We start from the raw sequence: 26,132 nt of genomic DNA, 5'->3' as shown, positions 1-26,132 counted from the left end.
GAAGGAAGTGGAGGAGACGTTATTGCAGCACGGTGATCAACTTGCCTCGATGGGGAAGGAGATGCGGAAGGTGATGGACATTAACAAGGATCTGCGGGGAAAAATGGAAGACCTGGAAAACAGATCCAGGCGACAGAATTTGAGGATTGTGGGGCTGCCCGAAGGAGTTGAAGGACCGAAGCCGACTGAGTATTTTGCCGCGATGCTGGCAAAGCTATTGGGGGAGGGGGAGGATCCGTCCCGATATGAACTGGATCGGGCTCATCGGTCATGGAGGCCTGTACCAAAGGCGAGTGAGCCGCCAAGGGCAGTGACTCTGTGCTTCCGTAGGTACAGTGTGAAGGAGAAGGTCCTGAGCTGGGCCAAGCAGAAGCGGGTGGTGCAGTGGGCTGGAGCTGGTATACGTGTATACCAGGACTTTACGGTGGAGCTGGCGAGGAGGTGGGCTGCCTTCAACCGGGTGAAGAGGGCACTGTACATTAGAAAGGTGCAGTGCGGCATTGTATATCCAGTGAAGCTGAGGGTGACTTACAAGCTCAGGGACTTTTATTTTAGAACGGCGGAAGCAGCGGAGGAGTTTGTGAAGGCAGAAGGACTGTGGCAGAACTGAGAAATGGCCATGTGCTGATGTAACCTCATGACTGTATTTTCTTCTTTTTTGTTCACTGCGCGCGGGTGTAGGGGCTAAAGGAGCCAATGTTGTATATATTTGGACAAGGGAAGTGATGGGACTTTCACTCGAAATGAGGGCTCTTTGGAGTGTAGGTGGATATGCGGGGTGTGTGTGCTATAAGGGGATCTCTGGGCTTTCCTAGGGCCGGGCAAGTGGGAAAGGGACCCGGGCGGGGGCCTCCACGCTGGCCTGTTTAAGCTGGCCAGTGAACGGGAGTGAGGTGGGGGGAGGGGCTGCGGCCATCAGAGCCTGGCAGAACAGGGTCCGAGTGGTCTAGCCGGGGTGGAAAGTTGGGGGGAAGGAACCGAGGTTGGGAGGAGGAGTTTTACAAGAGGCAGTGGACGGGAGGAGCTGGAGACTTGGTGGGGGGGGGGGGGTGTACAACTCTTGGGTATCATGTACGGTACTCTTTCAGAGGCTGGATGGCGATGAGTGTAGGGGGGGCGGGGGGGAGTGGACTCTTTAGGTCAATGGTGACCATGGGTGGTCTCAGACTCCTTTTTCTTTTTCTCTTTTATTTTTTGTTTCCACCGTGGGAGGGTTTGTTTTATTGGATGCATATATTGACAGGTGGGCCGTTGTTTGGGGTGGTGGGAGAATGGGATCATTGGTATTGTTAAGGGGATTGATTTTGTATTTGTTACCGTTTACTGTTTGTGGGTGGGGTGTCAATGTTTGAAGGAAAATGTGAAAATGTAGAATTTTTAAAAAATTTAAAAAATCAATGTGCAAATCCGTCCAACATATCTGACAATGGTAGACTGTAAGAGCGGGAGAGATTCCTGGTCAGCCATGTGATGGGAAGAAAGTTCAAGCCTCTACCATTACTATCCATAGCTTCGGACTACTACAACAGTCATTTTCAAAGTTGGGGTTGCGGGCAGGTATCGGTAGGGTGGCAGAGCCATCCATTGTGGGAATTAATGCGCAACGGCTGCAGCAGCCGGCTTTTAAAACTGCCGGCTGCGACCAGTTTTTAAAATGACGGCCACGACCGGCTTTCAGAATGTGGGCGGGCTACACGTGTGCCCGCTCATTGGTGTGCATGTCTGGAGCCCAGCGAGAAACACCACCTTCTCCTGACGTCAGCGCACTGACCCTGGAGAAGGTTTTTTAAGATTCAATGCCGTCTTCCTGCCTGAAGCGAGGCAGAGAGTAGGTCATGCGCCCCGAACACTGACATCACGTGCTCTGGGCGCAACTGCGATTCCCCCATTTTGTCAGCAGCAAACAAGCAACACGACTGTAAAATTTGAAATGGAAGTAAAACGGGGCCAGAAACAAAAAGGGGGAAAGTGTAAGGCAGAGAAGCCATAGTCAAAAATCAAAAAGGGCCACAGTACAGGGTACAGTGACCGAGGAGAGTGTGAAAAGAGAGGTGGCCAATGCAGGACTGAGGGTATTGTACCTAAATGCGTGCAGTATACGGAACAAGGTAAATGAGCTTGTTGCGCACATTGAAATTGGCCGGTACGATGTTGTGGGCATCACAGAGACGTGGCTGCAAGGGGATCAGGGCTGGGATCTAAATATGCAAGGATATGTGTCCTATCGAAAGGACAGGCAGATTGGCAAAGGGCCAGGGTTGCATTGTTAGTAAGGAATGAAGTTAAATCGATAGCAAGGAGCGATATAGGATCAGAAGGCATAGAATTTCTGTGGGTAGAGTTGAGGAATCGCAAAGGTAAAAAGACCCTGATGGGTGTTATGTACAGGCCCCCTAGCAGTAGTCCGGATGTGGGGTAGAAAATAAATCAGGAGATAAAAAAGGCATGTAAAAAAGGCAATATCACAATAATCATGGGGGACTTCAATATGCAGGTGGACTGGGAAAATCTGGTTGGTAGTGGATCCCAAGAAATGGAATTTGTGGAATGTCTAAGAGATGGTTTTTTGGAGCAGCTTGTGACAGAGCCTACTAGGGAACAGGCAATTCTGGATTTGGTGATGTGTAATGAGGCAGACTCGATTAGGGAACTTAAGGTGAAGGAACCCTTAGGGAGCAGTGACCACAATATGATAGAATTTACCCTGCAGTTTGAGAGGGAGAAGCTGCAATCAGATGCAACAGTATTACAATTAAATAGAGTAACTACAAAGACATGAGGGAGGAGCTGGCCAGAGTTGATTGGAGAAGGAGCCCAGCAGGGAAGACAATGGAACAGCAATGGCAGGAGTTTTTGGAGGTTATTAGGGAGGCACAACAGAAATTTATCCCAAGGAGGAGGAAACATGCTAAGGGGAGGACAAGGCATCCATGGCTGACGAGGGATGTCAAGGACAGCATAAAGACTAAGGAAAAAGCATACAAAGTGGCGAGATTTAGTGGGAAACCAGAGTATTGGGAAGCCTTTAAAAATGAGCCAGAGAACACCTAAAAAAGCAATATGGGGGGAGAAGATGAAGTAAGAGTGCAAGCTAGCTAGTAGTATAAAGGAAGATAGGAAGAGATTTTTTCAATATATAAAAGGTAAGAGAAAGGCAAAAATAGACATTGGACCACTAGAAAATGTGGCTGGAGAAGTAATAATAGGAAACAAAGAAATGGCAGGCGAACTGAATAGTTACTTTGCACCAGTCTTCACGGTGGAAGACACCAGTGGGATGCCAGAGCTCCAGGAGAACCAGGGGGCAGAGGTGAGTGCAGTGACCATTACTAAGGAGAAGATTCTGGGGAAACTGAAAGGTCTGCAGGTGGATAAATAACCTGGACCGGATGGACTACACCCCAGGGTCCTAAAAGAGATAGCTGAGGAAATTGTGGAGACATTAGTGATGATCTTTCAGGAATCACTGGAGGCAGGAAGGGTCCTAGAGGACTGGAAGGTGGCTAATGTAACACCACTGTTTAAGAAGGGAGGGAGGCAGAAGACTGGAAATTATAGGCCGGTTAGCCTGACTTCGGTCATTGGTAAGATTTTACAATCTATTAAAGATGAGATCGCAAAGCACTTGGAAGTGCATGGTAAAATAGGACTGAGTCAGCACAGCTTTGTCAAAGGGAGGTCGTGTCTAACAAATCTGTTAGAGTTCTTTGAGGAGGTAACAAGCAAGTTAGACAAAGGAGAACCAGTGGAGGTGATTTATTTAGATTTCCAGAAGGCCTTTGACAAGGTGCCGCATAGGAGACTGTTAAATAAGTTAAGAGCACATGGTGTTAAGGGTAAGATTCTGGCATGGATAGAGGATTAGCTGATTGGCAGAAGGCAAAGAGTGGAGATAAAGGGGTCTTTTTCAGGATGGCAGTCGGTGACTAGTGGTGTGCCTCAGGGATCTGTGCTGGGACCACAACTTTTAACAATATACATTAATGATCTGGAAGAAGGTACTGAAGGCACTGTTGCTAAGTTTGCAGATGATACAAAGATCTGTAGCGGAACAGGTAGTATTGAGGAAGCAAGGGGGCTGCAGAAGGATTTGGACAGGCTAGGAGAGTGGGCAATGAAGTGGCAAATGAAATACAATGTGGAAAAGTGTGAAGTTATGCACTTTGGAAGGAGGAATCTAGGCATAGACTATTTTCTAAATGGGGAATTGCTTCGGAAAGCAGAAGCACAAAGGGACTTGGGAGTCCTTGTTTACGATTTTCTTAAAGTTAATGTGCAGGTTCAGTCGGCAGTTAAGAAGGCAAATGCAGTGTTAGCATTCATGTCAAGAGGGCTAGAATACAAGACCAGGGATGTACTTCTGGTCAGACTCCATTTGGAGTACTGTGAGCAGTGTTGGGCCCCATATCTAAGGAAGGATGTGCTGGCCTTGGAAAGGATCCAGAGGAGGTTCACAAGAATGATTCCTGGAATGAAGAACTTGTCGTATGAGGAACGTTTGACGACTCTGGGTCTGTACACATGTGAGTTTAGAAGGATGAGAGGGGATCTTATTGAAACGTACAAGATACTGCATGGCCTGGATAGAGTGGACGTGGAGAGGATGTTTCCATTTGTAGGAAAAACTAGAACCAGAGGACACCATCTCAGATTAAAGGGACAATCCTTTAAAACAGAGATGAGGAGGAATTTTTTCAGCCAGAGGGTGTTGAATCTGTGGAACTCTGCCACAGAAGGCTGTGGAGGCCAATTCACTGAGTGTCTTTAAGACAGAGATAGATAGGTTCTTGATTAATAAGGGGATTAGGAATTATGGGGAGAAGGCAGGAGAATGGGGATGAGAAAATATCAGCCATGATTGAATGGCGGAGCAGAACCGATGGGCCGAGTGGCCTAATTCTGCTCCTATGTCTTATGGTCATACGGAAGAGAGTGCCAGAGACATAAACAGGCCAGGATCTCAAAACTAAACCGGCTGGAGAGGGTGGCTCAGGGGAATCCACAGCAGGAAAGCAGTGGTGATGTGAGCTGTTTAGGAGAATCCACAATAGGACAAAGGTGTGAGCTCCAGGACCTATGATGAACAACCCATACAGAAATGTAACATTGAATGACAAAGCAAGTGAGATCGTGAGGACTAAGCAGGCTCACCTGTCGCAAAGCAAGTGAGATTGTGAGGACTAAGCAGGCTCACCTGTCGCATTAAATGTAAGCGAAAATGGTGGGTCCCGAAGTTCGGGCGGTGAAGGCAAGGGTCGTGAACGCCGGCTGGCACGGGTCGTGAAGGTCGGCCGGCATGGGTCGCGAAGGTCGGCTGGCATGGGTTGCAAACGCCGGTCGGCATGGGTTGCAAACGTCGGTCGACATGGGTCGCGATGGTCAGCCGGGATGAGTCGCGAAGGTTGGCCAGCATTGGTCGTAAAGGTCGGCCGGCATGGGTCGCGAAAGTCGGTCGGCGTGGGTTTCGAATGTCAACCGGATGGGTCGCGAAGGTCGGCCGGCGTGGGACTCGAAAGTTGGCCAGTTGGTAAAAATGGGTCCCCGAAAAAAAGTTTGAAAAACACTGGACTACAACATGTAAAGGCACAATGGCAACTGGGACTCAGTGACTCCGTAAAGAAAAGATCCCCAACCTGTCTGAAGCTCTCCTGATAGTTATAACCTCTCAGTTCTGGCATCATCCTTGTCTCATTTTCTTTGCTCCTTTCCAATGTCTCCATATCCTTTTTGTAATACTGAAACTAGAACTCTGCACAGTACTCAAGTGTGCCTGTACCAAATTTTCAGAGATGGGGGAGAAAGGAATTAGGACACTAAAAGATTTATTTCTTGGGGGTCCTTTTGCAGGATTGAAGGAGCTGGGAGCGAAGTATGGGCTGGAGAAGGGGGAAATGTTTAGATACATGCAGGTTCGAGGCTTTGCCAGAAAGGAGATACAGAGCTTCCCAGTAGAGCCGGCTTCCACATTGCTGGAGGAGGTGCTGACCACGGGGGGGGACTGGAGAAGGGGGTAGTATCGGCGGTTTACGGGCTATTTTGGAGGAGAAGACACCGCTAGAAGGGATCAAGGCAAAGTGGGAGCAAGAGTTGGGAGAGGGCGTGGAGGAGGGGTTCTGGTGTGAGGTGCTCCGGAGGGTGAACGCCTCCACCTCGTGTGCGAGGTTGGGGCTGATACAGCTGAAGGTGGTGTATAGAGAGCACCTTACAAGGGCGAGGATGAGCCGGCTCTTTGAGGGGGTAGAAGATGTGTGTGAATGTTACGGGGGAGGCGCCGCAAACCACGTTCATATGTTTTGGTCCTGTCCAAAGCTGGAGGATTACTGGAAGGAGGTGTTTAGGGTAATCTCTAAAGTGGTGCACGTGAAACTGGACCCGGGCCCTCGGGAGGCCATATTCGGGGTGTCGGACCAGCCAGGGTTAGAAACGGCGTGGAGGCAGATGTTGCAGCCTTTTCCTCGTTGATCACCCGAAGGCGGATCCTGTTAGGATGGAGATCAACCTCTCCACCCTGTGCCCTGTCACGGCGGGGGGACCTGCTGGAAATCTTGACGCTTGAAAAGATCAAATTTGAACTGAGGGGAAGGACGGAGGGTTTCTACAATTCGTGGGTGTTATTCATTATGCACTTTCGAGAATTAGATCATATCGAACATTAGGGGGATTTGAGGGCTGGGAGGGTTCGGGGGAGAGGGACTGTGTGTGTTAATGTTGACTATGGGTGATTCATGATTCCTTTTTGTCATTTATTTATGTTAACATGCGGGCCAATGTTTGGGGTTTGGTAGGAGGATGGGATCGTTGTTATTGATATGGGGATTGACATTGCATTTGTTACTGATTATTGTTGGGTGTAAATTTGGGAGAAAATGTGAAAAAGGAGAATAAAAAATTTTTTTTTAAAAAAAGTGTGCCTGTACCAAGGTTCAAAACAAGATGATCGCTATTTCTCTGCTTTTCCATTGTGTTCCTCTAGAAATGAACCCTGGTGTCTTTTCAATGAAGTTATTAAACTGCATAATTACTTTACTGATTATGTACTGATACCCCAGATCTCACTTCTCTTCTACCGCATTTAGACCCATATTTTCCAAAACGTGTGTGACCTCCTTATTCATAGTACTAAAATGTATTAACTCACATTTCAACAAGTTTCCAATGTCAGTAACATAGAAGTATCCATTTGTTTTATAACAGACAAGGTTTCTGGAACATTTTAAATCTCACTTCTGACGCGTGTGTTCTCACCTAATAGCTGGTCCTTTAGGGCAAACAACTTTTGCTGTTCCATCTCGGAAACTTCAGGAGCTCCAAACTCTGCCCAGGGAAATGAAAGAAAACATAAATGGTCATTGGATAAACATATGGATGATAATGGATTAGTGTAGATGGGCGTTAGAGTGGTTTCACAGATCGGCGCAACATCGAGGGCCGAAGAGCCTGTACTGCGCTGTAATGTTCTATTGTTCTATTGTATACTTACTGTCCTCACTTCAAAACTAAAAAGTAATCAATAGCCAAATTTCAAACAGAAAATTCTTTATGTTAAAGCTAAAGATTGACTGAGTTGGTGAATTTCATCAGGTGAAGTTCTGTGATGTGGAACGTGTGCAAAAGAAAGTAAGTATTGATGCTACCTCGCCGCCAAACAGCTGGAGGCTTGGCGGGACAAACGGCAGGACTCACACCTACAGGTTTATTTATTCAGCAAAGAGTCTATTCATAAAGTTTCTACAAACGATAACAAACAACTCATGTCCAAAACAACAGCAAAGACTCCCAATTAAAGCCTGGTTATTACTAAACGCAGTGAGTGGAGGCTAGTTCGGTAATATAAATTAGAAGCGTAAAATTAATCCCAGTCACTAAGCTTGCATTGGGCTCCATGTGTGATTGACAGGACAATTACCCAATCATCTCTATTCTAGAGGGGACTTGTAGCATCGCTATTTGTAGCTAGTACAAACATGGAATGAAATTTGTCCTTTGACGAATTCTGACATCTCGGCCACATAAACTCCCTCACCCAATGAATACTTCAAATAAATTGGTTTGAAAATTTCATTTTAAACATAAATGATGTTGACATACATTTTCTTTATGCTGTTGCTGTGTTTTTGTAGTTTTAATAGATTACAGAAACCCCTGTGTGATGAATTGTAGAAATTTCAGATATATTGTATTAGGTGCAGTGAGGATTAAAAGCCTGGGTTAGTGTGTAGGGCCATTGAGCTAGACAACTGGTTTGTGATGCAGAGCAAGGCCAACAGCGGCTGTTCAATTCCTATACCGGTTGAAGTTATTCATGAAGCCTTCCCAACCTTGCCCCTCGCCTGAGGTGTGTTAACCCTCAGGTTAAATCACCACCAGTCAGCTCTTCCCCTCAAAGGGGAAAGCAGCCCATGGCCATCTGAGACTAGGGGACTTTACTGTAGTAGTGGTGACTGCTGCAGTAGTGTTTTAAAAAATCCTGGTTTGCAAGACAGCTAGGCTTTTTGGAGCCAAAGGTGCAAGTAAAACATTGTAGAACCTTGGGATAATGGATTTTTGTTTATAGAATTACCCGGGGAGTGGATAATTAGAGACAGTGTGTCAGCTCAGTAAGATGATGAGTCAGGCTGAAGCAGTCAGGTGTTGAGGTTTGAGTTTTTAAAAGTTTAATTTTGGATTGGGATGTGAACAGACAAGAAGCTGTGCTCTCAATACAGGGAGGTTAGATCTGTCTGTGGACAGATTCTGGAGAAACAGTCAGTTAAAGATTTGACTGTGGCCAGATTAACTTATCTCAAAACAGTGTGTAAAAAGATTTTGCCTGGGAATTTCTGTGGCAGCTATGTGGTGAGCAGTCACACACATGGCCGTTTTTGCTCACACCGTTTTTGGTGTGTTTTGGGGGCAACTTAGTTTTGCTAGAGTCCCTCACAAAAGTAATGTCCGGCAAATGCAATTCAAGACAGAAGTTGGTGGAGGGATTGTCGACAGTGGACGGGAACTTGGTGGAGGCTTCTGCTGCGTCGTTGGCCTTTCGGTGGTCGACCAAGACATTGGCTAGCTTCTTGAAGGACAAATTTAAGAAGCAACAGCAGGCGGTCTCTGAGGACCTGTAGAAAGAAATGGAGGGGACTTTGGCCCCTATTCGGGCCTTGGAGAAGATGGACTGCCGTATAGTGATACAAGATGAGGTGATACAGAAGGTGGGGGTGGCACTCTCTGACCATAGTGACCGGATTGTCTCCCCGGAGGCAGAGATGGCGTTGCTGGCTGAAGAGCGCAAAGCGTTGAAGACCAAGATGGACGATCTGGAAAACTGCCCTAGTTGGCAAAGCTTAAGAATCGTGGGGCTACTGGAGGGCTCAAACGCTACGGACTATGTGTCTTAGATATTTGGAAATTTGGTGGGAGAGGGCATTTTGCCGTCCAATCGTGAATCAGACCGGGCTCATCGGTCGCTGAGGCAGAAGCCTAGATCTGGGGAACCACCACGAACGATCATCATCAGGTTTCACAGGTACAGAGACAAGGAACAGGTTCTGAGGTGGGCGAAGGACCATCGGGACTGTAGATGGAAGGGTCAGGCCTTCAGAATATATTGTACCGTTGGAACCGTGTAGGGGATGGGGGATGAGTGTTTATTTTCCTCTATTTTCCTTTATATTTCCTCACAGCGCCAGGGACCCGGGTTCAATGAAAATGAAATGAATGAAAATCGCTTATTGTCACAAGTAGGCTTCAAATGAAGTTACTGTGAAAACCCCCTAGTCGCCACATTCCGCCGCCTGTTGGGGGAGGGTGGTACGGGAATTGAACCGTGCTGCTGGCCTGACTTGGTCTGCTTTCAAAGCCAGCGATTTAGCCCTGTGCTAAACCAGCCCCAAGGATCAATTCTGGCTATGTGGAGTTTGCACTTTCTTCCCATGTTTCTTCTGGGTGCTCCCATTTCTTCCCACAGTGGATGTGGCGGTTAGGTGGATTGGCCATGCTAAATTGCCCCGTGTCCAAAGGTTTGGTGGAGTTATAAGGATAGGGTGGGGATTAGGCCTGTGTAGGGTGGTCGGTGCAGGCTCGGTGGGCCAAATAGCCTCCTTCTGCACTATAACAATCCTATGATCCTACTGTTCTGTATTAAAGTTAGGTATGGGCCAATTGCTGATATGCTGTTTAGTTGTCTTTCATTTTAACCCTGTGCGGGGGGGATATCTGCAGCTTGTTACCGTTGATTTTTTTTTCAAGGTGGTAATGAGCTTGGGTTTTTTGTTCCTGTTTTGTTTGGGATGGGGACAGGGAAGGGGGAGGAGTTTGTTCTTCTGTTGTATTTTTTAATGGTATTCAGGGTGGGGTGGGGTGGGAGGAGGAAGAGGGGCAGACTGCTGACGGTTTCTTTGTTTTGGTTCTGGCTTGAAAGGGGTATGGTGGCCATCTTGGATGGGCCCGGACAGGCACCGGCTGAGGCACTGCTGGATTGCCTTACTGGGTGGATTTGGCTGACCCTGGGGGTGCAGGGGTGGAGTCAGAGGCCCCAGTCTGATTAATTGTCCAGTTGATAACTTGGAATGCAAGGGGGTTTACGGCTCAGTAAAAAGTCTCGGGTGTTTGCACACCTGAAAGGTTTGAAGGCTGATGTGGTTTTTCTACAGGAGACCCATTTGAGAATCAAGGATCAAATAAGGTTATGGAAATGCTGGGTGGGTTGGTTTCTCATTTGAGTTTTGATTGTAGGGCACGGGGGACTGCTGTGTTAATTAATAAGGGGGTGTCTGTTTCTGCAGTTAATATATTCGCAGACCCAGGGGGAGTTACCTAATCGTCAGTGGGTGGTTGGCTGGCACGTGGGTGGTGCTGATCAATGTGTATGCACCAAACCGGGCAGGGTGTGTGTGGGCGGGGGGGTTACTCAGTGATCATTATCTCAGATCATGCTCCGTATTCCTGATGTTGGAGCCAGGCCACTCTCAGTGGCCCCTGTGGAGATTGGACACAGCGTTCCTCGCGAATAAGGGACTTTGTGAGCGTATATCGTCCGCCATTGGGGAGTATGTTGAGCTTAACAGGAATGAGGCGGTCTCTCCTCCCACACTCTGGGAAGCCATGAAGGCAGTAATTAGGGGCGAGATAAACTCTTGAAAGACAGATAGGGACAAATCTGGAAGGGTGGAGAGGGAAAGGCTGGTGGATTCTATTCTCCAGGTAGACCGCTAGTACTCGATTGCCCCAACACTGGAGTTATCGGGGATGGGGGAGATCGGGGATGGAGAAGATTGGGGATGGGAGAGATTGGGGATGGGGAGATCGGGGATGGGAGAGATTGGGGATGGGGAGATCGAGGATGGGGGAGATCGGGGATGGGGAGATCAGGGATGGGGGAGATTGGGAATGGGGAGATTGAGGATGCGGGACATCGGGGATGGGGGAGATCGGGGAGTGATTGGGGATGGGGGAGATCGGGGATGGGGGAGATCGGGGATGGGGGAGATCGGAGATGGGGGAGATCGGAGATGGGGGAGATCGGAGATGAGGGAGATCGGGGAAAGATTGTGGATGGGGGAGATCGGGGAAAGATTGTGGATGGGGGAGATCGGGGATGGGGGAGATTGGGGATGGGGGAAATTGGGAATGGGGGAGATCGGGGATGGGGGAGATCAGAGATGGGGTATGGTGGAGATTGGGGATGGGGTAGTTTGGGGATAGAGTAGATCGGGGAGTGATTGCGGATGGGGGATATCGGGGAGAGATTGGGAATGGGGAGATTGGGGATGCGGGACATCGGGAATGGGGAGATCGGGGATGGGGTAGATCGGGGAGTGATTGGGGATGGGGTAGATTGGGGATGGGGTAGATTGGGGATGGGGAGATCGGGGATGGGGGAGCTCAGGAATGGGGGAGATCGTGGATCGGGGAAATCGGGGATGGGGGAGATTGGGGATGGGGGAGATTGGGGATGGGGGAGATTGGGGATGGGGAGATCGGGGATGGGGGAGATCGGGGATGGGGGAGATCGGGGATGGGGGAGATCGGGGATGGGGGAGATCGGGGATGGGGGAGATCGGGGATGGGGGAGATTGCGGATGAGGTAGATCGGGGAGTGATTGGGGATGGGGGAGATCGGGGAGTGATTGGGGATGGGGGAGATCGGGGATGGGGGAGATTGGGAATGGGGGAGATCAGGGATGGGGGAGATCGGGGAGTGATTGGGGATGGGGGAGATCGGGGATGGGGAGATCGGAGATGAGGGAGATCAGGGAAAGATTGTGGATGGGGGAGATTGAGAATGGGGGAGATCGGGGAGATCAGAGATGGGGTATGGTGGAGATTGGGGATGGGGTAGATTTGGGGATGGAGTAGATCGGGGAGTGATTGCGGATGGGGGATATCGGGGAGAGATTGGGGATGCGGGACATCAGGGATGAGGAGATCGGGGATGGGGAGATTGGGGAGTGATTGGGGATGGGGTAGATTGGGGATGGGGAGATGGGGGAGCTCAGGAATGGGGAGATCGGGGATATCGGGGATGGGGGAGATCGGAGATGGGGGAGATTGGGGATGAGGTAGATCGGGGAGTGATTGGGGATGGGGAGATCGGGGAGGGGGGAGATCGGGGAGTGATTGGGAATGGGGGAGATCGAGGATGGGGAAGATTGGGGATAGGGGAGATCGTGGATGGGGGAGATCGGGGAGAAATTGGGGATGGGTGAGTGATTGGGGATGAGGGAGTTCGGGGATGGGGGAGAGATTGGGAATGGGGGAGAAATTGTGGATGGGGGAGAAATTGTGGATGGGGGAGATTGTGGATGGGGGAGATCGGGGAGTGATTGGGGATGGGGGATATCGGGGCGAGATTGGGGATGGGGGAGATCGGGGAGCGATTGGGGATGGGGGAGATCGGGGATGGGGGAGATCGGTGATGGGGGAGATCGGGGAAAGATTGGGGATGGGGGAGATTGGAAAGGGGGGAGATCGGGGATGGGGGAGATTAGGGATGGGGGAGATCGGGGATGGGGGAGATTGGGGATGGGGGAGATCGGGGATGGGGGAGATCGGGGATGGGGGAGATCGGGGATGGGGGAGATCCGGGAGTGATTGGGTATGGGGGAGATCGGGGATGGGGGAGATTGGGGATAGGAGAGATTGGAGATGGGGATAGGGGAGATCGGAGATGGGGGAGATCGGAGAGTGATTGGGGATGGGGGATATTGGGAATGGGGGAGATCGGGGATGGGGAGATCGGAGATGAGGGAGATCGGGGAAAGATTGTGGATGGGGGAGATCGGGGATGGGGGAGATCGGGAAGAGATTGGGAATGGGGGAGATTGGGAATGGGGGAGATCGAGGATGGGGGAGATCAGAGATGGGGTATGGTGGAGATTGGGGATGGAGTAGATTGGGGAGTGATTGCGGATGGGGGATATCGGGGAGAGATTGGGAACTGGGAGATTGGGGAGAGATTGTGGATGCGGGACATCAGGGATGAGGAGATCGGGGATGGGGAGATCGGGGAGTGATTGGGGATGGGGTAGATTGGGGACGGGGAGATCGGGGATGGGGGAGCTCAGGAATGGGGAGATCGGGGAAATCGGGGATGGGGAGATCGGAGATGGGGGAGATTGGGGATGAGGTAGATCGGGGAGTGATTGGGGATGGGGAGATCGGGGAGGTGGGAGATCGGGGAGTGATTGGGAATGGGGGAGATCGAGGATGGGGGAGATTGGGGATAGGGGAGATCGTGGATGGGGGAGATCGGGGAGAAATTGGGGATGGGGGAGTGATTGGGGATGGGGGAGATCGGGGATGGGGGAGAGATTGGGAATGGGGGAGAAATTGTGGATGGGGGAGATTGTGGATGGGGGAGATCGGGGAGTGATTGGGGATGGGGGATATCGTGGACAGATTGGGGATGGGGGAGATCGGGGAGTGATTGGGGATGGGGGAGATGGGGGAGATCGGGGATGGGGGAGATTGGAAAGGGGGGAGATCGGGGATGGGGGAGATCGGGGATGGGGGAGATCCAGGTGTGATTGGGTATGGGGGAGATCGGGGATGGGGAGATCGGGGATGGAGGAGATCGGGGATGGAGGAGATCGGGGAGTGATTGGGTATGGGGGAGATCGGGGATGGGGGAGATTGGGGATAGGAGAGATCGGAGATGGGGATAGGGGAGATCGGAGATGGGGGAGATCGGAGAGTGATTGGGGATGGGGGATATTGGGAATGGGGGAGATCGGGGATGGGGAGATCGGAGATGAGGGAGATCGGGGAAAGATTGTGGATGGGGGAGATCGGGGATGGGGGAGATCGGGAAGAGATTGGGGATGGGGGAGATTGGGAATGGGGGAGATCGAGGATGGGGGAGATCGGAGATGGGGTTTGGTGGAGATTGGGGATGGAGTAGATTGGGGATGGAGTAGATTGGGGAGTGATTGCGGATGGGGGATATCGGGGAGAGATTGTGAACTGGGAGATTGGGGAGAGATTGGGGATGCGGGACATCAGGGATGAGGAGATCGGGGATGGGGAGATCGGGGAGTGATTGGGGATGGGGTAGATTGGGGATGCGGAGATCGGGGATGGGGGAGCTCAGGAATGGGGAGATCGGGGAAATCGGGGATGGGGAGATCGGAGACGGGGATGAGGTAGATCGGGGAGTGATTGGGGATGGGGAGATCGGGGAGGGGGGAGATTGGGGATAAGGGAGATCGGGGATGGGGGAGTGATTGGGGATGGGGAGATCGGGGATGGGGGAGATCGGAGATGGGGGAGAGATTGGGAATGGGGGAGAAATTGTGGATGGGGGAGATTGTGGATGGGGGAGATCGGGGAGTGATTGGGGATGGGGGAGATCGGGGATGGGGAGATCGGAGATGGGGGAGATCAGGGAAAGATTGGGGATGGGGGAGATTGGAGATGGGGGAGATCGGGGTTGGGGAGATCGGGGAAATCGGGGATGGGGAGATTGGGGATGGGGGAGATCGGGGATGGCGTAGATCCGGGAGTGATTGGGTATGGGGGAGATCGGGGATGGGGAGATCGGGGAGTGATTGGGTATGGGGGAGATCGGGGATGGGGGAGATTGGGGATAGGAGAGATCGGAGATGGGGATAGGGGTGATCGGAGATGGGGGAGATCGGGGAGTGATTGGGGATGGGGAAGATTGGGGATGGGGGAGATCGGGGAGTGATTGGGGATGGGAGATCGGGGATGGGGGAGATCGGGGAGAGATTGGGGATGGGGGAGAGTTTGGGAATGGGGGAGATCGGGGAGAAATTGTGGATAGGGGAGAGATTGGGAATGGGGGAGATCGGGGAGAAATTGTGGATGGGGGAGATTGTGGATGGGGAGATCGGGGAGTGATTGGGGATGGGGGAGAGATTGGGGATGGGGGAGAGATTGGGGATGGGGGAGAGATTGGGGATGGGGGAGAGATTGGGGATGGGGGAGAGATTGGGGATGGGGGAGAGATTGGGGATGGGGGAGAGATTGGGGATGGGGGAGAGATTGGGGATGGGGGAGAGATTGGGGATGGGGGAGAGATTGGGGATGGGGGAGAGATTGGGGATGGGGGAGAGATTGGGGATGGGGGAGAGATTGGGGATGGGGGAGAGATTGGGGATGGGGGAGAGATTGGGGATGGGGGAGATTGGGGATGGGGGATATCGGGGATGGGGAGATTGGGGATGAGGGAGATCAGAGATGGGGAGGTTGGGGATGGGGTAGATCGGGGAGTGATTGGGGATGGAGAGATCGGGGATGGGGGAGATCGGGGATGGGGGAGATCGGGGATGGGGGAGATCGGGGATGGGGAGATCAGGGATGGGGAGATCAGGGATGGGGGAGATCGGGGAGTGATTGGGGATGGGAGATCGGGGATGGGGGAGATCGGGGAGAGATTGGGGATGGGGGAGAGTTTGGGAATGGGGGAGATCGGGGAGAAATTGTGGATGGGGGAGAGATTGGGAATGGGGAGATCGGGGAGAAATTGTGGATGGGGGAGATTGTGGATGGGGGAGAGATTGGGGATGGGGGAGAGATTGGGGATGGGGGAGAGATTGGGGATGGGGGAGAGATTGGGGATGGGGGAGAGATTGGGGATGGGGGAGAGATTGTGGATGGGGGAGAGATTGTGGATGGGGGAGAGATTGTGGATGGGGGAGATTGGGGATGGGGGATATCGGGGATGGGGGATATCGGGGATGGGGGATATCGGGGATGGGGGATATCGGGGATGGGGGATATCGGGGATGGGGAGATTGGGGATGAGGGAGATCAGAGATGGGGAGGTTGGGGATGGGGTAGATCGGGGAGTGATTGGGGATGGAGAGATCGGGGATGGGGGAGATCGGGGATGGGGGAGATCGGGGATGGGGGAGATCGGGGATGGGGGAGATCGGGGATGGGGGAGATCGGGGATGGGGGAGATCGGGGACGGGGGAGATCGGGGACGGGGGAGATTGGGGACGGGGGAGATTGGGGACGGGGGAGATTGGGGACGGGGGAGATTGGGGACGGGGGAGATTGGGGACGGGGGAGATTGGGGACGGGGAGATCGGGGAGTGATTGGGGATGGGGGAGATTGGGGAGGGGGAGATTGGGGAGGGGGAGATTGGGGATGGGGGGAGATCGGGGTGGGGGATATCGGGGATGTGGAGATCGGGGATGGGAGAGATCGGGGAGAGATTGGGGATGGGGGAGATCGGGGATGGGAGAGATCGGGGATGGGGGAGATCGGGGATGGGGGAGATCGGGGATGGGGGAGATCGGGGATGGGAGAGATCGGGGAGAGATTGGGGATGGGGAGATCGGGGATGGGGGAGATCGGGGATGGGAGAGATTGGGGATGGGGGAGATCGGGGATGGGGGAGATTGGAGAGATCGGGGATGGGGTAGATCGAGGAGAGATTGGGGATGGGGGAGATTGGGAATGGGGGAGATCGGGGATAGGGGACATCGGGGATGGGGAGATCAGGGATATTGGTGAGAGATCGGGGATGGGGGAGATTGGGGATATCGGGGAGAGATCGGAAATGGGGAGATTGGGGGTGGGGAGATCGGGGATGGGAGAGATTGGAGATGGGGGAGATCGGGGATGGGGTAGATCGGGGGGAGATCGGGGATGGGGGAGATTGGGGATATCGGGGAGAGATCGGGAATGGGGAGATCGGGGATATCGGGGATAGATCGGGAATGGGGAGATCGGGGATGCGAGAGATTGGAAACGGGGGAGATCGGAGATATTGGGGATGGGGAGATCGGGGAAGGGGGAGATCGGGGATGGGGGAGATCGGGGAGAGATTAGGGATGGGGAGAACGGGGATGGGGGAGATCGGGGATGCGGAGATTGGAGAGAGATTAAGGATGGGGAGAACGGGGATGGGGGAGATTGGGGATGGGGAGATCGGGGATGGGGAGATCGGGGATGGGGGAGATCGGGGAGAGATTAGGGATGGGTTGAACGGGGCTGGGGGAGATCGGGGATGGGGGAGGTCGGAAATTGGAGAGATCGGGGATGGGGGAGATCGGGGAGAGATTGGGGATGGGGTAGATCGGGTTGGTGAAAAAAAAAAGAAGAAAAAAAATGTTTGCACGTCTCTGTCCCAAGGATACAGTGGCTTCTCTGCCAGTATGGATACTGGGTTATGAAATACCCATTCACCAGAATCTTTTTTTAAAAAAAACAATTAGTTGAAAATAAGAAAACAAGGCCACATGCATTTAAAACAAGACAACTGTTGCCTGTCCGAAAGTGTCCATAATTTACAAGTTTCACTGTATCTCAAAAGGGTAATCTGGGCTCTGGGATCTCGCAGTGTCACTGGCCAGCAGATAACGAACAGGAGTAAGAATCTTGGGCAGGGATTTGAATTGTAACTAAATACCCAGAAGTGAATTTTTTAAAACTGTAAAGGGCATTCAGTACAGTATTCAGTAGAACAGTGTTATACTGAATGGACTCGACAATATGATCAAAAAGTTGAAGAGTTTGATAGCTTATATTCCTCCGACTCATTCCTTCACAGCCATCCCAAACTGTTACAGCTCCATAGTTAATCAGCCCCTTGTGTAAAAGGATGCATGTATTTAATGTAAAACATCCTCATGGTTCATTAAATCCCAGAAGTAGTCAAAAATAAACCCTGTCTAACTGTTACAAAAACTTGGAGAAAAAATACTGGCACTTTCTCCTAATGCTGAAAGGTCCTGTGCTTTCTGTTCTGAGTCAAAAGAGCAAGTTTCCCAAAGCACCAAGTGAACTGCAGAAACAGGAGGAGGCCATTCTCCCCTCTAGCCAGTTCCGTCTGCCATAGCTAATCTGCATCTCAAATCCATGGGGCGGGATTCTCCGACCCCCGTGCCGGGTCGGAGAATCACCAGGGGGCGGGGTGAAGCCCGCCCCCGGCGGCTGCCGAATTCTCCGGCGGCAGGGGCGGGAATCGCGCTGCGCCGGTCGGTGGCCGCTGGCAGCAGCCCCCCATGTGATTCTCTGGCCTGCAATGGGCCGAATGGCCGTCTGTTTTTTGCCGGGCCCACCGGCGTAAATTAGAGTGGGTCCTTACCGGCGGGACCTGGCGGCGCGGGCGGCCTCCGGGGTCCTCAGGGGGGATCTGGCCCCGGGAGGTGCCCCCACGGTGGCCTGGCCTGCGATCGGGGCCCACCGATCCACGGGCGGGGCTGTGCTGTGGGGGCAGTCTATTGTTCCACGTCAGCCGCTGCGTCCTCCGCGATGGCCGACGTGGAGATGAACCCCCCTGCGCATGTGCTGGGATGACGCCCGCTCCTGCGCGTGCACTAATTCGCGCCGGCCGGCGGAGGGCTTTCGGCGCCGGTTGGCATGGCGCCAAGCCCCTTACCCGCCGGCTGGTGCGGCGCAAACCACTCCGGCGCCGGCCTAGCCTCTGAAGGTGCAGAGGATTCCGCACCTTTGGCGCGGCCCGACGCCGGAGTGGATCACGCCAGTCCGTCCCGCAGGGACCCCCCCCCCGCTCCGCCGGGTAGGGGAGAATCCCGCCCTTATCTTTCATTCTCCCATACCCAATTAAAATCTGCCAATTTCAGCCCTGAAATGTTCAATTGGCCCAAGTCATGCCATCCCCTCAACATGTTTTGGGGATAAGGCAGGGTAGGGGGGGGAGGGGGGGGGGGGGTGTTAGTCACTAATCAAAAATGACGCTAGTTGGTTAAACATAATTTGGGAAGGAGAGAGAGATTGTCATTACAGGTGAGAACCCATTATCTAACAATTTACTCACTCTCAATGAGTGCTTGATATCTAGGATGCTCAGCACAGAATTCCTGATCAGGCCTGTTTTTCTCAGGATCCTGGTGCCCTCCAGCCTTCATCCAGTCCTTCCCAAATCTCTTGCGATAGTCTAGTTCTGCTCCCTTCCTTTCATCGGCTGAAATCTACACCAACATTTGAGTGTTAGCAACGCGACAGAGAACTGTAATGCATAAGGAGTGACAGTAAAACATGCAACTATTGGACCACATGCCTTGATCAGAGGCTGGATATTCTTCCCATTTCATCTCAAAGAAAACTCAGTATATGCATTTAACAAATTGCCATCTATAAGGTTGTAAATGTGAGAGAGGCCAGCTTTCCAATCAAACAAATGGCAAAAGAACAGGACGTTCAATGGAGAAGCTTGACTAAACAAAATAGGGCAGTATGGAGTAGTCAGAGTGGACAGCAGTGATTGGTAGAGAATGGGGTGGGAGGGACAGGGTAAACCAGTGGAGATAAGAAACAAAACTGAAGAAACCAATGTAAGAGGATTGATAAGAGTGAGTGCGTGTTAAGGACCATCGCATTATAGTAATACACATTTTTTTTTAAAACTCAACTGGTATAATCTGGTCTTCAGGTACCTATAAATGAGTCATCTAAAATTGGGCATAGAAATATTTCAGATATCTGAGGTTAAAGGAGCCACAAGATATCGGAACACACATGGCCTCACAAAGTGCAAGGTTTGTCCTTTCATAAAAATCTATACATTCCCTACGGTGCAGAAAGAGGCCACTTGGCCCAGCGAGTCTGCACTGACCCTCCGAAAGAGCACTCTACCTAGGCCCATTCCACCGCCCTAACCCTGTAATCCTGCGCATTGATCACAGCCAATCCACCTCACCTGTAGATCTTTTGCTTGTGGGAGGAAACCAGAGCACCCAGAGAAAACCCACCAGACATGGGGAGAATGTGCAAACTCCACACGGTCACCCAAGGCCAGGTCCCTGGTGCTCTGAGGCAGCAGAGCAAATCACAGTGACACCGTGCTCTGACCTCAATCTCGCAATTTTTGTAGTATAAATCATAAGACATAGGTGGCCATTCAGTCCATTAGTTCCTGTTCTTTCCTCTTTGCCCTGTTAATTTTTCCCTTCAAGTATTCATCCAGTTCTCTTTTAAATGTTACTATTGTATCTGCTTTCACCACCCTTTCAGGCAACGCATCCCAGATGACAATTTGCTGTGTAAAAATAATTCCTCCCATCATCTTTGCTTCTCCTGACATTCCTCTTAATTCTGTAACCTCTGGATACTGATCCCTCTGCCATGGGAAACACTTTCCCCTTATTTTCTCTATCAAAACCTTCAGAATTTTAAACACCTCTATTAAATCTCCCCTCCGTCTCTGCTCTAAAGAACACAACCACAGCTAGTCTAGTCTCGCCACTGAATTGAAGTCCGTCATCCCTGGCACCATTCTAGTATTTCGCTTCTGCACCTTCTCCAACACTTTGGCATCCTTCCTAAAGTGTGGTGGGCAGAACTGAATAGAATATTCAATTCCAGCTGGAGCCTAAACCGTATAAAGATTTAGCATAACTCCCTTGCATTTGTACGCCATCTATTAATAAAGCAAAGGATTCCTAAAGCTATTCTAACAGCCTTCCACCTTCAAAGATTTGTGCACATCCATTCCATCACAGGCCCATAGGATATAGTGTGAGGAACAAATGTATGCTCGGCCGTTGTAACTATCAAACAACACAAGATCATGAATCTGTATTAGACTAATGCGAGACCGATCTAATAGGGAATCTGACATTAACTAGGCTTTAAAAAAAAATTTAGAGTACCCAATTATTATTTTTTTTCAATTAAGAGGCAATTCAGCATGGCCAATCCACCTAACCTGCACATCTTTGGGTTGTGGGGGTGAAACCCACGCAGACACTGGGAGAATGTCAGGACAGTGACCCGAGGCCGGGATCGAACCTGGGTCCTCGGCGCCGTGAGGCAGCAGTGCTAACCACTGCGCTGCCCATCAAGTTGGCTTTAACGAGTAATGAATACACTGCACTCAGAACACCAATTAATCAAATTAAACACAGCCTGGAGCTTTCAAATATGAACATTCCCTTCCAGTACAGACCAACACAAATGGCCACAAATAAAAATTCAAAACTAAAATTGCACACAAATAATCCCATTAAACATAGCCTAGCCTACATGGTCTAAAGATTAATGATCATGATGAAATTCAATTCCTCCCTCCTGCCTTATTGGGACTATTCTTCTTAGCAAATCTAAGATTCTATTCTAAGTCCCTAAGGAATCGACATAAACTGGAACTATTCTCTTGAAAGCTTTCCTCTTGTGGGGGGTCGAGGCATAGTCACCAATAGGGAATTCAGAAGAAAAGTCTTTACCCAGAAAATGGTGAGAATGTGGAACTCACTACCAACCAGGAGTTGTCGAGGTGAACTGCATGGATTCATTTAAAGAGAATTTAGATAAGCATACGAGGGAAAAAGGATATGTTGATAAGTGAGGTGGAGAAGGGTGGGAGGAGATTCTTAGAGCTGTGCAAAAAGGTCTGTTTCTGTGCTGTACATTCCATTTAATTCTATGTAAAGACACTTACTTCTGTCCTATTTAATACATTTAGATGTCCAAGCTTTGCGATGATAAGCTGCCGCACAGTCTTTGCGTTCTTCTCATGCTCCACCATCGCATAGTGACTAAATTTCAACTGTTCCAAGCTTTGTAACTTGTTTAACTCATTCACAGTCGAAAACTTGAGAAACAAAAGATAGAGAGCAATAAATCATTGCCTTTCCTTCTGGCAAAACACTGCAAAACATTTCAGAATATTATCGCCACCTGGGAATAAATAAGAACAAGCTTTCCCTGAGCATGATTGCCAGTTTTTATGATGGAACAGGTTATTAGTGAATTTTACACTGTTATTCCCACAGTTGCTCAAAGAATACAATGTTCATTTGTTAAGATATTCTCTGTAGCTATAGGATACAACATGTTGTGAATGACTGCCTTACAATTTCAGCATAAAATGCATTGTTATACCATTGAGAATAATAATATAATGGGGAGGAGTGGGGGTCTTGGGCAGGAAAAACAAAAAAAGTTATCCTAATGGGGAAGAGGACTGGAACAAATTCAGGATGTGTGGTGTGAATGAACGTGAGTTGATGTATGGTTCATAACTTGTACGAGAGAAAGGAAGCAGGTCGAGTAACATCACAAATGGTTCCATCCCCTTGGGTATTGACCTATCTCACCCTTTTAAAAATTGCCACCGCCACCCCTTCCCCGTAGAAAAATCACTCTCGATCCCTCGTGACAGGAGAGTTTGGTACTTGAGAAGAAAAAATACGAATGAAGATATTCAACGTGAGAACAAAAAAGATAATATTGTAATAATTTTGGTCTTTTTTGTGAGAAACTTTGATAGGTTGGTAGTAACGGTACCTGGCAGACCGAAGATTTTGAGGAAATGCGGGAGAAATTTCTCTATTCAGAGCATGTTGAACTCATTACCACAAGGAGAGGTTGAGGCGGATAGATAGCATAGGCACAGTTAAGGAGAAGCTGGACAAGTAGATTATGGAGAAAGGAATGGAAAGGTGTGTTGATAGGGTGAGATGAAATAAGGTGGGAGGAGACACAGGTGGAACATAAATACTGGCGTGTATCTATTGGTCACCGCGCGGCAAATTCTTTTTAAAAAAAAAAAAATTTTAGAGTATCCAATTCATTTTTTCCAATTAAGGGGCAATTGAGCGTGACCAATCCACCTACCCTGCACATCTTTGGGTTGTGGGGGTGAAACACACGCAAACACGGGGAGAATGTGCAAACCCCACACGGACAGTGACCCAGAGCCGGGATCGAACCTGGGACCTCGGCACCGTGAGTCATGCTGCAAATTCTATATAATTTTATGAACTCAGTTGGCTGCTTTCAATCATTTGTTGCGAGTTATCAAAGATAAGAGTTTAACATTCTCCCCGTGTTTGCATGGGTCTCACCCCCATAACCCAAAGATGGACACAGTAGGAAGTCTTACAACACCAGGTTAAAGTCCAACATGTTTGTTTCAAACACTAGCTTTCGGAGCACTGCTCCTCCCTCAGGTGAATGAAGAGATATGTTCCAGAAACATATATATATAGACAAATTCAAAGATGCAAGGCAATGCTTAGAATGTGAGCATTTGCAGATAATTAAGTCTTTACAGATCCAGAGATAGGGGTAACCCCAGATTAAAGAGGTGTGAATTGTCTCAAGCCAGGACAGTTGGTAGGATTTTGCAAGGCCAGACCAGGGATCCCCCACCATCTGGCCTGGGCTTGCGAAATCCTACCAACGTCCTGGCTTGAGACAATTCACACCTGTTCACACCCATCAGCTTGATATGAAATATTATTTTAATACACCCCTGTGAAGCTCTGGGATGTTTTACTGTGTTAGAGGTGCCCTTTGTGGGACAGCACGGTAGCATTGTGGATAGCACAATGGAGCTTCACAGCTCCAGGGTCCTGGGTTCGATTCCGGCTCGGGTCACTGTCTGTGCAAAGTCTGCACATCCTCCCAGTGTGTGCGTGGGTTTCCTCCGGTTGCTCCGGTTTCCTCCCACAGTCCAAAGATGTGCAGGTTAGGTGGATTAGCCATGATAAATTGCCCTTAGTGTTGGGTGGGGTTACTGGGTTATGGGGATAGGGTGGAGGTGTTGACCTTGGTAGGGTGCTCTTTCCAAGAGCCGGTGCAGACTCGATGGGCCGAATGGCCTCCTTCTGCACTGTAAATTCTATGATAATCTATGATGATATATAAATGCAAGATGTTGTTGTAGATGTTGCTGTAGGCTTATAGCCAACACAAACATGCTCAGAACCGACTTTACTGAAATTTCGTAAAAGTTTATCAATGAAATCATTAAAATTTAGCCATATTTTAGCAGGATTGCTAAAAAACTGCATTCAGGATTTTGATGTGAGTACATTTCATTCAGCCTTACAGCACTGTTAACAATGATCTGTGCTGTACACACACAGCTTGTATAAATCTTCAAGCAACTAAAAGAACAAGTTGATTGAACTGAAAAACAGATAGTGATCCCACCAGGAGTATAGCTGCAGTTTACTGCAGAACCTGCTGGAAGATTTGATTGGCAGGTCTGGGATTAGCCCAGAGTGCCCCACCGAGCAGTACAATGGCAGCCTGGTGCAATCTGTGCGGGCAAGTCCAGACTGAACCAAGTGGTGGAGAGAAGGGAGAGGTCAACTTCAGTAAATTAACAGAATAGCTTTAGAGTCCGATTCACTATTCACATCCGCCCCCTCACCACCCCATTAAAGTTGGACAATACCTGATCGATCATTTCTGTGAGGCAGTAGCAGTGCAAAAATAGCAATGACAGGTATTAAGTACTTCAAGAAAGATATCATTAAGCCAACGAACAAGATCTCAAAGGAGTAAATCACTTCAAATGACTGAAGCAAGCTGCCAAGAATTCCGATTGATGAGTCTGCAGGGTTACGGAAGCAAGCTGAAAGCTCAATTATCAACTCCACAGATAAAGCACAACAATCTTTCAAGCTTCAATTCTAAGCACTCCAGCTCCTCAACATCAATACATAGGCTACAAGCTGCAATTGTGGAGGCCTGACTTCCTGTATAGAGTGAGCCAAGATGCTGTGCTGGAACAGTTGACTGGGTGACGACCAGGAAAAGAATAAAAGATAGAACTTGTATTTATGTAGTTCCAGTCTCGACCTCAAGATATCCCTCAGCTCTTTACAACCAACCAAGTATTTAGTCACTGTTGGAATGCAGGAAATTCAGCAGTCAATTTGTGCAGAACAAGCTCCCACAAACAGCTTTGCGATGATGACCAGGTTGTCTGCTTTAGTAATGTTGATCGAGGCATAAAAATTGGCCAGGAGAACACCCCAACACTTCTTCAAATTACAGAATCTTTTACATCCACCTTGAGAGTTCTGAAAGACGGCACCTCTGACAATGCAACACTCAACACTTTCTGACTGAGATTCGAGAATTTTACCCACTGAACCATGGCTAGGACAAATGTGGAAAACCTTGTAAGTCCAGTTGGGTTGTCCCAGGAAAGTGAAGTGCAGTGAAGAGAAGTACACACACACGCCACACACACATAGGCTAGATATACACCTAATGGGCGGCACAGTGGTTAGCACCACTGCCTCACAGCGCCAGGGACCCGGGTTCAATTTCGGTCTTGGTGACTGTGTGGGGTTTGCACTTTCTCCCCTTGTCTGTGTGGGTTTCCTTCGGGTGCTCCAGTTTCCTCCCACAGTCCAGGGATGTGAAGGTTAGGTGGATTGGCCATATTAAATTTCCCATTAAGTGTCCAGGGATGTGCAGGTTATGGGGATAGGGCAGGGTGGAAGGGAGACTGGACAAGGGTAGAGTGCTCTCTCGAAGGGTTCGTGCAGTCTCGATGGGTCGAATGGCCTCCTTCTGCACTGTGGGGATTCTAAGATTCAATGATACGTAATCACAGGGACTAAAAGGGCTATACGCCACAGAATCATTAACTGCAGGGAGAAGAGGAAAAGTGGGGAATGATTTACCAAATGGCACTCGTAATGAAGTTTATGTTGATCGCAAACTATTGTTAACAAAACCTTTCAAATGAACTGCTCAAGAAAAGAAAACTGACTAGAAACTAAAGGAGAAACAAGGAACAGTAATAACAGCTTTAATATGAATATGAGAACATTTACTTCCACTCTTTTCATCTTGTTGCATGGAATTAAATTCTTAGATGTAGATTTACCTCAGAGATTTGGTTCTTGTCGATTGCGAGGAATTTCAATTTTGGAAACATTGCTGTTTTACCATCTGAAAGAGAACAAAA

General features: G+C 49.8%; 1 protein-coding gene across 2 annotated transcripts in view; it reads right to left on the bottom strand.

Moving 5' to 3' along the window:
- tbce (tubulin folding cofactor E) overlaps positions 1–26,132 on the bottom strand; it is a 90,059-nt gene that overhangs the window by 14,914 nt on the left and 49,013 nt on the right. For both annotated transcript variants that reach the window (XM_072498499.1, XM_072498500.1), the window contains 4 exons: positions 26,052–26,116; positions 21,855–22,007; positions 19,233–19,386; positions 7,246–7,314 (listed from right to left, as the gene is read on the bottom strand). In XM_072498499.1, coding sequence (XP_072354600.1) covers positions 7,246–7,314; positions 19,233–19,386; positions 21,855–22,007; positions 26,052–26,116 — 441 coding nt within the window. The remainder of the gene's footprint in view (positions 1–7,245; positions 7,315–19,232; positions 19,387–21,854; positions 22,008–26,051; positions 26,117–26,132) is intronic.

The sequence above is a fragment of the Scyliorhinus torazame genome, chromosome 4 (assembly GCF_047496885.1).
Source record: "Scyliorhinus torazame isolate Kashiwa2021f chromosome 4, sScyTor2.1, whole genome shotgun sequence".
NCBI lineage: Eukaryota > Metazoa > Chordata > Chondrichthyes > Carcharhiniformes > Scyliorhinidae > Scyliorhinus > Scyliorhinus torazame.
The sequence above is the reverse complement of the archived record's forward strand: the minus strand, read 5'-3'. Positions and strand labels throughout refer to the sequence as shown.